The sequence below is a fragment of the Gallinula chloropus genome (assembly GCF_964237585.1).
Source record: "Gallinula chloropus genome assembly, chromosome: 26".
Lineage (NCBI taxonomy): Eukaryota > Metazoa > Chordata > Aves > Gruiformes > Rallidae > Gallinula > Gallinula chloropus.
Window position 1 is genome coordinate 3493480 of NC_140111.1, and position 11785 is coordinate 3505264.

The 11785-nt window shown below is 63.2% G+C and overlaps 3 protein-coding genes across 3 annotated transcripts; 1 reads left to right on the forward strand and 2 right to left on the reverse strand.

Annotated features, from left to right (window-relative positions):
- Positions 1-1269: 1269 nt before the first annotated feature.
- On the reverse strand, positions 1270-6790 carry KAT2A (lysine acetyltransferase 2A; the record flags this gene model as incomplete). Its single annotated transcript, XM_084275669.1, has 18 exons — positions 1270-1531; positions 1733-1817; positions 1993-2056; positions 2186-2222; positions 2321-2435; positions 2682-2825; positions 2907-3017; positions 3291-3417; positions 3510-3718; positions 3824-3960; positions 4048-4155; positions 4297-4403; positions 4513-4704; positions 5020-5201; positions 5344-5433; positions 5795-5940; positions 6022-6145; positions 6563-6790. 18 exons carry the CDS (start codon positions 6788-6790, stop codon positions 1338-1340), a joined length of 2400 nt encoding a protein of 799 aa, XP_084131795.1. The 3' UTR covers positions 1270-1337.
- An 864-nt stretch (positions 6791-7654) lies between these two features.
- LOC311201142 (heat shock protein beta-11-like) lies at positions 7655-8566 on the reverse strand (the record flags this gene model as incomplete). Its single annotated transcript, XM_084275447.1, is given in 3 exon segments — positions 7655-8430; positions 8432-8545; positions 8547-8566. Coding segments are annotated over 3 exon segments (753 nt in total). The 3' UTR covers positions 7655-7811.
- A 575-nt stretch (positions 8567-9141) lies between these two features.
- On the forward strand, positions 9142-10203 carry LOC311201237 (heat shock protein beta-11-like). Its single transcript, XM_084275589.1, has one exon. It carries the CDS (start codon positions 9475-9477, stop codon positions 10057-10059), a length of 585 nt encoding a protein of 194 aa, XP_084131715.1. The 5' UTR covers positions 9142-9474; the 3' UTR covers positions 10060-10203.
- The last annotated feature ends 1582 nt before the right edge of the window (positions 10204-11785 follow it).

Sequence of the window (11785 nt, forward strand, 5' to 3'; positions counted from 1 at the left end):
GGGGAAGGATGCCTGTGCCCTCACTCCCTACAGAGCCCCAGGTCCCCCTTTAGAACCCTCCCTTTGGGATCCCCAGCCACAAACAGAAACCAAAACCAGCAAACTCTCACAGCTTCGGGCCCTGGCCCCTCCCATACAGCCTCCTGCTGTCACCCTTCACCCCAACCAACCCCAGGGCACCCAGGGGCTCAGCATGCACCCCATCCCAAGCTGTTCCTGTCCCTCCCACCCGCGAGTGCTCCGTGGATACCACCCTACCAGGTCATACTCAAGGATACAGCCAGGTCTGCACAAAGACATTTATTTAAAAAAAAAAAAATCAAACCCAAACAAAACAACAGTCAAGAGGGGAAAGGGAAGAAGGGCTGGAAGGGGGTGGTCCCACCCCAGCAAGGCCAGAGAGCCACAGCATCACCAGCACCCACACAGCGATGGCATCACAGGGTGCAGGGCAGCAGGCAACCAAGCAAGAGTGAGGGGGCAAGTCAATGCTGCAGCAAGGTGCTGCTAGCCCAGTGCCCCTGGAGGTGTGGGGGGACACACAGCCTGCGAGGTGCTTGGAGGGGGCAGCAAGGGGGAGGTGCGACTAGGAACAGACCCCACACCCAGGGCAGAGGCTGGCTCATAGCTGGGGCAGAGCAGGGGCCATGGGGGCTGCAGCCCCCTGCCCCAAGCTGAAGCAGCAGCCGAGGCTGCCAGCTCTCTGCTCCCAGCAGCAGGAGTGGGCAGGGAGAGCAGCACCAGTTGGGGCTGCACCCCCTGCCCGGGGCAGAGGCAGGGCTGGGGACAGAGCTACCCTCAGGAGAGAAGAGCTGAGAGACAGCAGGGTCTGGGGTGTGTGGGGGGTGTGCCCTGGCCCCGCAGCCCCTCACAGCAGGACCCTGGACCACGAGCAGCATCTCTGCCCACAGCCAGGGCTGTACATTCAACCTGAGCGCAGGGGCTGCCTGTGCGTGGACGGAAGCAGGAAACCAAAGCACTTGTGTGCCCCTGCGTGCTGGGGCAGAAGGCACAACCCCGAGGAGAGGGCAGCGCTGGTGCTGGGGTGCTCCAGGCCCCCAGGGAGAGGCAGAACGTGGTGCTGCCCCTGCCCTGGGCAGATCCAGGTGAGGCTGCTCCAGCCCCGCTGCTCACACCCCTCAGGACAGGCAGCCAGCAGCTTGGGGCACCCCCTGCACCCCTCACCCCCCTGAGGGAACACCCAGCTCCCCCAGGCTGTGCAGCAGCAACAGACCCTCCGGCAGCCCCCTCCCACAGAGCTGGGCTGAGTCCCACGGGCACCCCTGTCCCTCCTGGTGGGGGGGGGCAGTGGCCCAGGGGGGTCTAGGCCAGCTCCCCTACTTGTCGATGAGCCCCCCCTCCTTGAGCTTGAAGTAGAAGAACTTCTCCAGGGTGTTGGCACACTTGCAGTAGTCGCTGTCGGGCGGGTTGTACTCGCGGCAGTTGGTGATGATGCGCTGCAGGTCAGCGATGAACAGCTTCTTGGTGACGTAATAGCGGTTCTTCAGGCGCTCGGTCATGGTCTTCAGGTCTGGGGGGGGAAAGGTCAGGTCCCCCCCAAGCCTCTGCAGCCCCCGAGCCAGGGTCCTGCACTTGTCCCTCTCTTCTGCACAGCCCCAGGGCTTCCAGCACCCCATCAGGCCCAGCCATGACACCCTCTTCCCAGTACAGACCCTCCACCTGGGAGGTCTGCAGCCCTCCCTCCACCATCCTGCCCCCACCAACCACCTACCGATGGGGAAGCGGATGATTTCATAGTAGTCTGGTGCCTCTGACTTCTTCACTGGCTCCATGAAGGGCCACGCACTGGGGTGTGTCTGTGGAGGAGGAGAGGGTGGGGGACAAGTTACAGCAACAAGTGCAGGCAGCCCCTGCTCCTTGGCACCTGGGTCACCCCACCTGCCCCTCCCCAGAGAAGGGCCCAGGTCAGCCTGTCCTGGGGGCAGCAGCTTCAAGGGCTATGTGGGTGACAGGCACCCTTCTTGCCCTCACCTTGATCTGGGCTAGGAGGTTCTTCAGGGTGTTGTAGAGCTGGTCTGGATCCTTCAGCTCCTTCCTGCAGGACAAAACCAGTGCCCATCAGCACCAGGCAGGCAACCTCTCACCACCCAGCACTCCACCCTCCCCAGCCCAGCACCAGGAACAGCTGGAGCCAAGCCCTTGCAGTCCCACTCCCAGCACTCACCCCTTCTCCTTCCCCAGCGGCTTCCATCCTGTTTCTCCTGGAAGACAAGGGTCAGTGTCACCACATCTGCAGGTGACAGGGGACAGAGCCCTCCTGCCAAACAGCCCTCCCCCACCAGAAGCTGGCAGGACTCACGGATGCCGGGGACGCTCTCGATGGGGATCTGCCGCACACCCTCCTTGAAGCAGGTCAGGCCAGGGTAGACCTTGCGGATCTGTGCCTGCTTCCTCTCAATCAGCTTCTTGATAATCTGGGGCAGGAAGGGGGTTTTGGAAGCAGGGAAGTGCACGGGGACTGAGGATGCTCCAGGGAGCCAAACTGTGACCAAGGAGCTTGACCCAACCTTGGCCACCACTGCAACAACCCATCTCTGCTCCACACACCTGCTCCCAGGAGAGATCCTGGGGACAATTCCCAAGGGCTGGCACATCCCTGCACCTCTCCACTGCCTGCAGCAGGCAATGCCTGGCAGCACCCACCTGCCCACGGGACGTACCTCCTTCTGCTTCTTGATGATGTGGGAGAGCTCGGTGTAGGGGATGCGGGGGTTCAGCTCACACTCCATCAGTGTTGCCCCCTCGTAGTCCTTGATGTAACCCAGGTAACGGCTCTTGGGGACCTTGATGTCCTTGGAAAAGCCCTAAAAAGGAAAAGGGCAGGTAGGGTGGGGGCTGGCAAGAAAAAGGGTCTGGCAGGGAGCTGTCCTGAGGAAGAAGCCCACCTGCTTCTTGAAGTAGCCGATGGCATACTCGTCTGCGTAGGTGAGGAAGTAGAGGATGTTGTGCTTGATGTGGTACTCCTTCAGGTGGTTCATCAGGTGTGTCCCATAGCCCTAGAGCAGCCTCCATAAGACAAGGACTCCCCCCCATGCTCCCCCAGCAGTCCAAGTTGGACCAACACACTGTGCCCTTCCCACCACAGACACAGGCAGCTGGAAGATGCCCCCAGAGTCATCGCTGCCGCTCGGGCTGGCCAGTGCTGAAGAGATCTGGGCTACCCCAGGGTTCTGGGCCACCCCCATGCTCTTCCAGCTACAGCAGGACCATCCTACTCCCCCAAAAACCCCCCACCCCCGTGCTGCACCGTGCCCACCTCCCACTCTCACCTTCACTTGCTCATTGGATGTGACAGCGCAGAAGACGATCTCCGTGAAGCCCTGCGTGGGGAACATACGGAAGCAGATGCCCCCGATCACTCGCCCGTCCTTGATCAGCGCCAGGGTCTTGTGCTTCCTGCAGGCAGCAAGACTGAGGGTGAGACGGGAGCTCCTCCACGGCAGCCTCCCCCTGCCCCATGTGTCCCCCCCTGCCCCTGAGGCACGCACGGGTCAAAGACGAGGCGGGTGATGTACTCCTTGGGCATGCGGGGCAGCTGGTGCGAGAAGACGTTCTGCAAGCCCACCAGCCACATCAGGATCTTCTTGTTGGACTTCTGCGAGAGCGAGTTGCCGATGACGTGGAACTCGATGATGCCGCGACGCTCCTCCAGCCGGGCGGTCTCATCCCGTGCTGCGTTTGCCGACAGCAGGCTGGTCTGGGGGTGCAGGGGGTGTCACTGATGCCAGCCCAGCCAGGCCCCGGCACACCAGGAGAGCAGCTCTGCAGAGCACCGGTGTCCATCTGTGCCCCAATCCCGTACCTCGGGGCCCAGCATGGCAGCAGGGTCTGTGATGGTCAGCATGACCTCGTTCACCAGCTCCATAGGGATGTCTCCCATGACACGGATCCGTTTGGCATCTTCCAGCGTCAGGCTCTCGGGCAGCTTCCGCTTATCCCCTGCGGCACGGAGCAGAGCGGCACATCCAGCACTGGGAGGGACCAAGGGAGGTCCCAGCTCACCCAGGGCTCACATCGGCCCTATACCTGGCAGGGGCTCGGGGGTGCTGGCGTCCATGCTCACAGCAGAGCTGCTGTTGCTGAGCTTCTTGCTGAAGAGTGGAGTGGTGGGCACTGCAACAGTGCTGACCGCAGCTGGAAGAGACCAGCGATGCTTGGGACTGCCACAGAGCAGCTCGCCAGGCTGTGGCAGCCCAGCCACTAGCCAAGGCTCACCCACTGCCTCAGCCCTTTATCCCACTGGCCCCGAGCTGGGGAAGCTGCTCCCTATCATACCTGGGCGAGACACTAGCTGGGCACCCTCTGTGGCTGGCACGGTGAAATCAGCCTCCCAGATCGGAGAGTTCTCACCGTAGATCTCCTCCTCCAGCATGGACAGGAACCTGGCAGGAAGCAGCACATCAGCAGTGAGCAGGCACCAGGCACATGCAGCCCTCAGTCACGCTGGGTGTGTGTGTGCCTTGAGGAGCCATCCACACAGCAGGCACCTACTTGGGGAAGTGGGTGAGGATCAGCGTCCGCTTCTCTGGCACCAGCTTGTCCTTCTCCACCCGGAACTTCTCCAGCAGCTGCCGGCGGGTGACGGTGAAGATGGACTTCAGGAGGCTGCGCCCAAAGACATGGGTGGTCTCGTAGCGAGGAAGGCTGTCACAGCTCTGTGGCACGTGGCAGTAGCACAGCCACCTAAGAGAAGAGAACATACTCCAGTGACAGGCTGGGACCAGCGACCCCAGAGCACCCGCATCCCCCCTGGGACAACACAGCTGGGAGCAAGGTGAGGAGGGCAGGCGTCCAGGGGGCTGTGGCTGATGTTACTGGGAAGTACTGTCTTCCCACTGGATGCTTGCTGTCCTTGCCTGGGCAAGCTGGGCAGGATAGGGTGGGGAGGTGCACAGGAGTGGTACAAAGACCCCAACAGCCAAGGGTCAGCCCCACACAGGGGTGGGAAGAGCAGGGCAGGCCCCCCAGGCCGGCTGTGCAGACCCCTCCTGCCCTCACCTCGTGTAGTTGACCTTGTAGGTGGCCACATCGTCATTCTGTGAGCGCTGCCGGAACTGGGACGGTGTCTCCAGCTTCCAGTAGTTGAGGCAGAGCAGGAACATCTTGGAGAGCTCATACATGGTCTGACGCTCCTTGGGTGGCAAGTGGCTGAACTTGTACTGCACGAAATTCAGGACTCCCTGGGGGGGAAAAAAGGGGTGGTGGAGGGGTGCTGGGTGCTGTACCCTTTAGTTCTGTCCCCCCAAAAGAAGGAGACCATGCAAGAGCAGCAAACACAGGCCAAGTCATCAATGCAACACGTGAGCCTGGCAGCTGCCTCACCTGCTCAATGTTTGGTTTTTCGAAGGGGGGGCTCCCCAGGGACCCCTCGACCACCGGCTGGCTCATCTGCAGGATGCATTTCCGCAAGAGCTGTGAAGACACCACCAGCCACAGGTAAGCACCAAGGTCCCAAGACCAGGCACATCACAAGTGGTGGAAGTGGCAGAACGCTGCCATGGGGCTGCACCCATTCATGCAGCCAGGAAGGTGCCAGGGTTCCCCTTGTCACACATCATTTCCCACCTGGCCACCTCCCTCCCAGGGGAGCTCGAGCCAGGATCAGTCGCTCCCCAGGCAGGGCCAGCCTTTCAAGTCTCCGAAATATCAGGATGACCCATGGCAACAGACCACCTCCCAGCAGAGCAGGCAGAGGATAAGCAGCGGGACAGCATCCCCAACTCCCCAGCAAAACTGAGGGACCCCTGAGCAACATGCCCAGCCCCAGACACACCTTGAACAGGTAGAAATACACCTGCTTGGTGTCTGTGTCTTCCTCCTTGTGCACCGACATGAAGAGGTTTTCCACATCCACCACCATCCCCAGCAGCCGGTTGATCTCCTCCTCGGAGACGTTCTCCAGGTGGGACACGTGGTCCGCTGCGGCAGAGAGCGGCGGTGAGACCCGGGGGTCAGCACTGCCACCCCTCACCGGGGGGGGACCCTGCGTGCCCGGCTTACCCAGCGCATGGCTGCAGCTCCGGCAGGGCTCGCTCAGGTTGGTGACCGGCTGCTGCAGGTCCATGCGGGGGGCGGTGGGAGGGTTGGGGTTCTTCCAGCCATTGCACTTGCAGGCGTCGTTGGCCTGGGACGAGGGTTGGGAGAGGCCGTCGCGCTGCAGCACACCCCCTGCCTCACAGCACCCACGGCTGCTGCAGTCTTCTCCGGCCCAACAACCGCCCCTACAAAGCCTCCTCCAGCCATCCCACCCACCCTCGGCTCCCCTCAGCACCCCATGCTGCACAGCCCAGCGCTCTCACAGCTCTGCTGGGCGCAGCCCCAGGACCCCGCAGCCCCCGCACGTCCCTTACACAACTCGGCGCTCTCCTCCCGCGCCCCCCGCCCAGCATCCCCCTCCCGCACGCCCACCGACCCGTGTCCTTGCACCCGTTCCTGCACCCCCTGCCCACGCCACGTCCCTCCGCCACCCTCCCGCGCCCCGCTCCTGCCCGGGCGCGGCCCGGTAGCCCCGAGGGCTCCGCCCGGAGCCGGCCCGACGCACCTTGCAGGCCGAGAAGACCCCCAGCTTCTCCAACTTCTTCCCGCGGGGGAACCCCCGCACCTGCGCCTTACGCTGGCTCGCCCGCTGCTGCTGGCTTAGCCCGGGCCGCGCCGGATCGCTGGAGCCCGCTCCTCCCACCACCGCCCCGCTCCCGGCTCCGCCGCTCCCCGCCGCCGTCCCCGGGCCCGGCGGGGGCCGCCCGGGCTGTGCGGCCTCCGGCTCCGCCATGCCGGGCCCGGCGTGCGCTCCGCGCTCAGTGCGCCTGCGCGCTGGGCACGCCGGGATATGTAGTTCAGCGCAGCGGGGGGTGGGCCCGGGGCGCCCGGGGCCGGGTCGCATCCCCCGCCGTCCCGGCAGGGAGCTCGCTGCCGCCTGAGGCCGCGGACGGCGCGAACCGGTCGTGGAGCACCGAGAGCCAGGCTTGATAGAGACCAACCCCCCCTAGGGACCCCTCTCAGAGGGTGCCGGCGGCGCGGAGCCATCACTGCCCGGGGGCGAGGGGAGGGGCTTCCCCCGCCGGTAACCGGGGGTACCGCACCGGGTCCGACGGCTGCTCGGCGCAGCGGGACGCGCCCCGCAGGCTCCTCCACACGCGGAGCCCGGCCGCGCCTCCCCCGCCACATGGGGGGCGGTGGCCCCGCCCCGCGTGTCTGCTCGTGACTGTCAGGCCCCGCCCATTCCCGCGCCGGGGGCGGGGCGGGGCGGGGCGGAGGGGGGGGGGGCGCCTAGAAGTTGCCAGCGGTGGAGCCGGGGGGGTGACACACACGGCGGGACAGGGTCTGGGGGATGCGGGCACAGCTCGGCACGGCCAGCGGCCCGGCGGGCACCGCGCAGGAGCGTCCGAGCGCCATGGTGAAGATGGAGGTCGGGCGCCTAAAGGCTGCCCCGGGGGATGCTCCCGGTCCCCTCCCGGGGATGCTGGGCACCACTTTGCCCCTCAAACAGCCTTCTCTGCCAAGGCAGGGCTGGGGAGAGGTGCTGGGGACGTGCCCTGTGCCCGCACAGCCCGGCTCCCTGCGCTGCCGTCCTGCTGCGTGGAGTTTTGCACAGCACGGGGCCAGGCGAGCCCAACAAACACAGAAACTGCACAAGTAAAAGTCAGGAATATTTACTAAATATCAAAAAAAAAGCTACATGTTCTGGGCAGAGCCCCACAGCCGGACCGTTGCACGGCGCTCAGCACGGTCCCTCTCTGCGGCCAGAAGCTGCCCCGGCAGCCAGGCTCAGCCCGGCCCCACGCCGCTCCCGGTCACGCCTTAGCCCGTTCGGCTCCATCGTCAGTGCTGGCTGCTGGCTGTGCCACCGCTGGACCCATCTGGATGGGCACGTTCCTCTCCGGGGCGGCTGTCAGGGCCAGCCTGGGAGCCTCAATGCGGAGCTGCCCCTCCTTGGACAGGGAGCACGTCAGCGCCTCGGCGTCCACCTCCTCGGGCACATCCCACTCGCGCTTCAGCACCTCATACTTGTAGGAGAAGGAGCCCTTCTCATCCGTGCTCTGTGTCTCCTTCTGCCCCACCAGCACCACCTTCCTGCCCACCACCTTCACCGACAGCTGCTCGGGACCAAAGTCCTTCACGTCCTGGACGACGGAGAAGCCATCCCCGGAGCCCTGGGTCAGGGCTGTGCTGGTGCTGGGCGCTCGCTCCGCAGCAATGCCGAGCCGGCTGGGGCTGCTCCCGCTGCTCAGGAACTGCTCGAAGCTGCTCATGAACTCCCGAGCCCGTTCCATTTCTAGCCGCAGCTCTCTCTCCAGCTCAGCAAAGAGGGTACCTGGATGCGGCCAGAGGGTGCGGACAGGTCCCAACCACGGGAACAGCGAGCTGGATGTAGGAGGCATGAAGTGCAGGCGGCAAAGCATCTCTGCTCCTGGTGCTGCGGCTCTGCTCTGTGCAAGGGCTGGAGCGGTGCTGGGCTGGGGCTGGGAAGCGGCGGGTTTTATCCTCCCCTGGCCAGGGGTGTGCCCCTTCCAGAAGGCTCTCTCCCCACGCACCCTCCTGGAGCCATCACCTATTTTTGAGAGGCTGATTATCCGCCAGCCAAAATAGCAGCGCCTGCTTCTGGGGACGAGTCACACTCCACAAATAGGGAGCTGCAGTCAGCGCCCGGAGCTCGGGTTTCTGCCGAGCCACCGTGATGCAGCAAGGGCCGGGACCCGGGGGGGGAGTGTGGCCCTTCCCAGAGCCCCTGCGCTGGGGTCGGCAGGGCACAGGATGCGCTGTGCCAGGACCGCAGTCCCACCCTAAAGTGACGTGTTCCTACGTCACCCCCTGCCAGAGACATTTCGCACTTTCTAGGCGCCTCCCCGCCCCCCCCCCCCCCCCCCGTCGGGTCACCCGCTGTCCTGTCCCGGCCCCCAGCACGGTCCTGTGCACCCAGTTTGGAGAGGGGCTCTGGGGCTGGTTCTGGTCTCACCCTGGGGGGAAGGGGGTGTGTTCTGGACAACTGAGGGTCCTGCAAATGGGGTGGGGGGCAGAAGGGCCTCCTGCCTGGTGGAGGGGGGAGGGACACACAACGGGCCACAGGCAAGGGGGGGAAGCCCAACCCCAGAGAGTTCCAGGTTCTTGGCAGAGGCGGCTCAGGCATCCAGCTCGGAGGCGGAGGTGATGCTGATTCTAATCCAGGAGAGCAGCAGAGCTGCGGACTAAGGGCGAAGGTATGCTGGGCACGATGGGAGAGCCGCCTCTCCTCACGGATGAGTAATAAGAATGAGCTGGAACGGGCTGGAAAGAGCTGAGCTTTTCTCCCGAGGATGACGTGATGTGCAGGATGAGGCCACTCCTCCCGGGAAGGCCAATAAAAGCCACGAGCGGCAGCAGCGGGACAGAACGCTCCCAGCCAGCCTGAGAGACGAGAGGAAACGAGCCGAAGAGCCACCAGCAGCAGCACCAGCAGCACCAGCAGCACCAGCAGCAATGCTTTGCCGGATGCACCTCGCACCATTTGCTTCCAGCTCCCTGGCCACCCGCCTGGGCACGGTGCGGACCCTCTGGCCACACGCTGAGACCATCTTCACCGAGCTGCAGCAGGAGATGGAGAAAGCTCGAGAGTTCATGAGCAGCTTCGAACAGCTCCTCACCAGCCAAGGAGCCTCTGCCATGGAGCAAACCCCCAGCACCAGCACAACCCTGACCCAGAGCTCCGGGGATGGCTTCTCCGTCGTCCAGGATGTGAAGAACTTCTCTCCCGAGCAGCTGTCGGTGAAGGTGGTGGGCAGGAAGGTGGTGCTGGTGGGGCAGAAGGAGACACAGAACACGGATGAGAAGGGCTCCTTCTCCTACAAGTATGAGGTGCTGAAGCGCGAGTGGGATGTGCCGGAGGAGGTGGATGCCGAGGCGCTGACGTGCTCCCTGTCCAAGGAGGGGCAGCTCCGCATTGAGGCTCCCAGGCTGGCCCTGACAGCCACCCCGGAGAGGAACGTGCCCATCCAGGTCAGCCCTGCAGCCCCCCAGCCAGCACCAGCCTCTGACGATGGAGCCACCAACAAAGCCCAGGCGTAACTGGATGGGACCTGATGACCCGCAGCAGGACCAGAGAAGACAGCAGCCAGGCTCAGGTTTTAGCCTGAACAAGCTCTGTCAGCAATGAGAGTTTTTTTCCCCACTGTACTGGAATAGTTTTGTATCCAATAAAAATACTTTTGCATAGAACTTGCTTGTGTTGTCCTGGTGTTGATTGCAGGGGTGGGGTGTGGGGAGGCTGGGCACTGGAACTGGCTGTTGATGCCCAGGGAGGGAAGAACCTCTCAGTACCTCAGGGCAGCACAAAATGGGTCAACAGGAGACCCAGGGGAGGGAAGTGATCTGCAAAGTGCAGTGCTGCTCAGGGCAGGAAGCTCTCCAGCAGAGAGGGTACCAGAGCAGAGGCAGTCCCAGGGATCAGGCAGGGTGCCTTCACCCCCTCCTCATACTGCTGCCAGTATCTGCACCAGCTCCACGGTCCCTTGGACACTGGCTGATGCCACTGAGTGGGAAGACAACCTGGCTGGGGTAAGGTACCCCACCCCTGCTGTAGCCGCACTTCCCACTGCCCCAAGCAGCTCCTGGAGCCCCCCCAGGATCCCAGCAGCAGGGAGGGTGAAGCTCATCCCCAGGCAATACATAAGCACCATAACCAGCCATGCTCAGGCCTGGACAGGCAGCAGGTATGCAGGCAGGCACGCCTGTTTGTGCTATAGCTGCTCCAAGCCCTGACAGCCCATCCCCATTGCACTGCAGGGCCAGCACTCCGGTGGCACCCCAGCCCTGACACAGAGTCCCTTATGGCTCAACAGGAGATGCTCAGGCAGCGGCAAGACCCCCTCTTAAGGGACCACAGGCTCCTCCGTAGAGATGGAGAGACAGTCATGGAATGAGCCAGAAATGAAACCCGCACCCAGGAACCAAGTAGAGGAAACCAGCAGGTGGCAACAGTACCTCACGTCCTGTTCAGAGCTGGAACTGGGGAGCCTTCAGCAGGAGCCTCTTGCTGCCTGGGGAAGTACGGTGGCAGCAGCAGCCGTTTCCATTCTGGAAAGAGACCTCAGACCTCCTGAGTTCCTCTGCCAGGGTTGGAAACCCGCAGCACTCACTGCACCAGGTAAGCTGAGCCCATACACTGCAGGCAGCTCATGCTCCAGGGTGGTGACTTGGTCACTCAGTTGCTCCAGATCCTTCTGCTTCCAGGACTGTACAGAAATCCACCATGAGCAGAAGGCACCAATCCTTGTTTGAAGGATGAAGCCCACATGAGCAAAAACCATTCACACAAATTTATTGACAGCTACCCAGCAGAGCTTTCAGAGCCCCAGCACTGCAAACCACAGGCAAGCCCAGCCCAGGGACAGTCACACAGTTGCCTCTTGCAGAGTTTCAGCCCCCAGCACACAGTGGGTTGAAGCACCAGCACATCATCTTCAAGCTCTCCCAAGCTCCCAGGGTGCTGGCCCAGCAGCACACAGGGTAGCACAGAGCTGATCTCCACACTGACTCCAGGTCTCCTCCATGGGTGGAAGGAACTGCCTCCAGGCAGCAGCAGGAACAGGAGAAGCATCTTTCAAGGCCCCCACCCTTCAGGCAGAGAAGCATTTTGCCCATTAATACTTCAGCACACTATTCCTCAGGCTGTTTGGCATCAAGCAGAGTTTCTCCACCTACTGCTTCCCCCCACCCCTTCCCCACTTGAGCTGTAGTTGCCCCCCAGAGATTTCAAGCAACAAAAACCTCCCACCATTTGCCTGGAGCTTCC

What these genes read in the sequence shown, in the direction of transcription:
- LOC311201237 (XM_084275589.1), top strand. Translation starts at nt 9,475, where the DNA reads ATGCTTTGCCGGATGCACCTCGCACCATTTGCTTCCAGCTCCCTGGCC.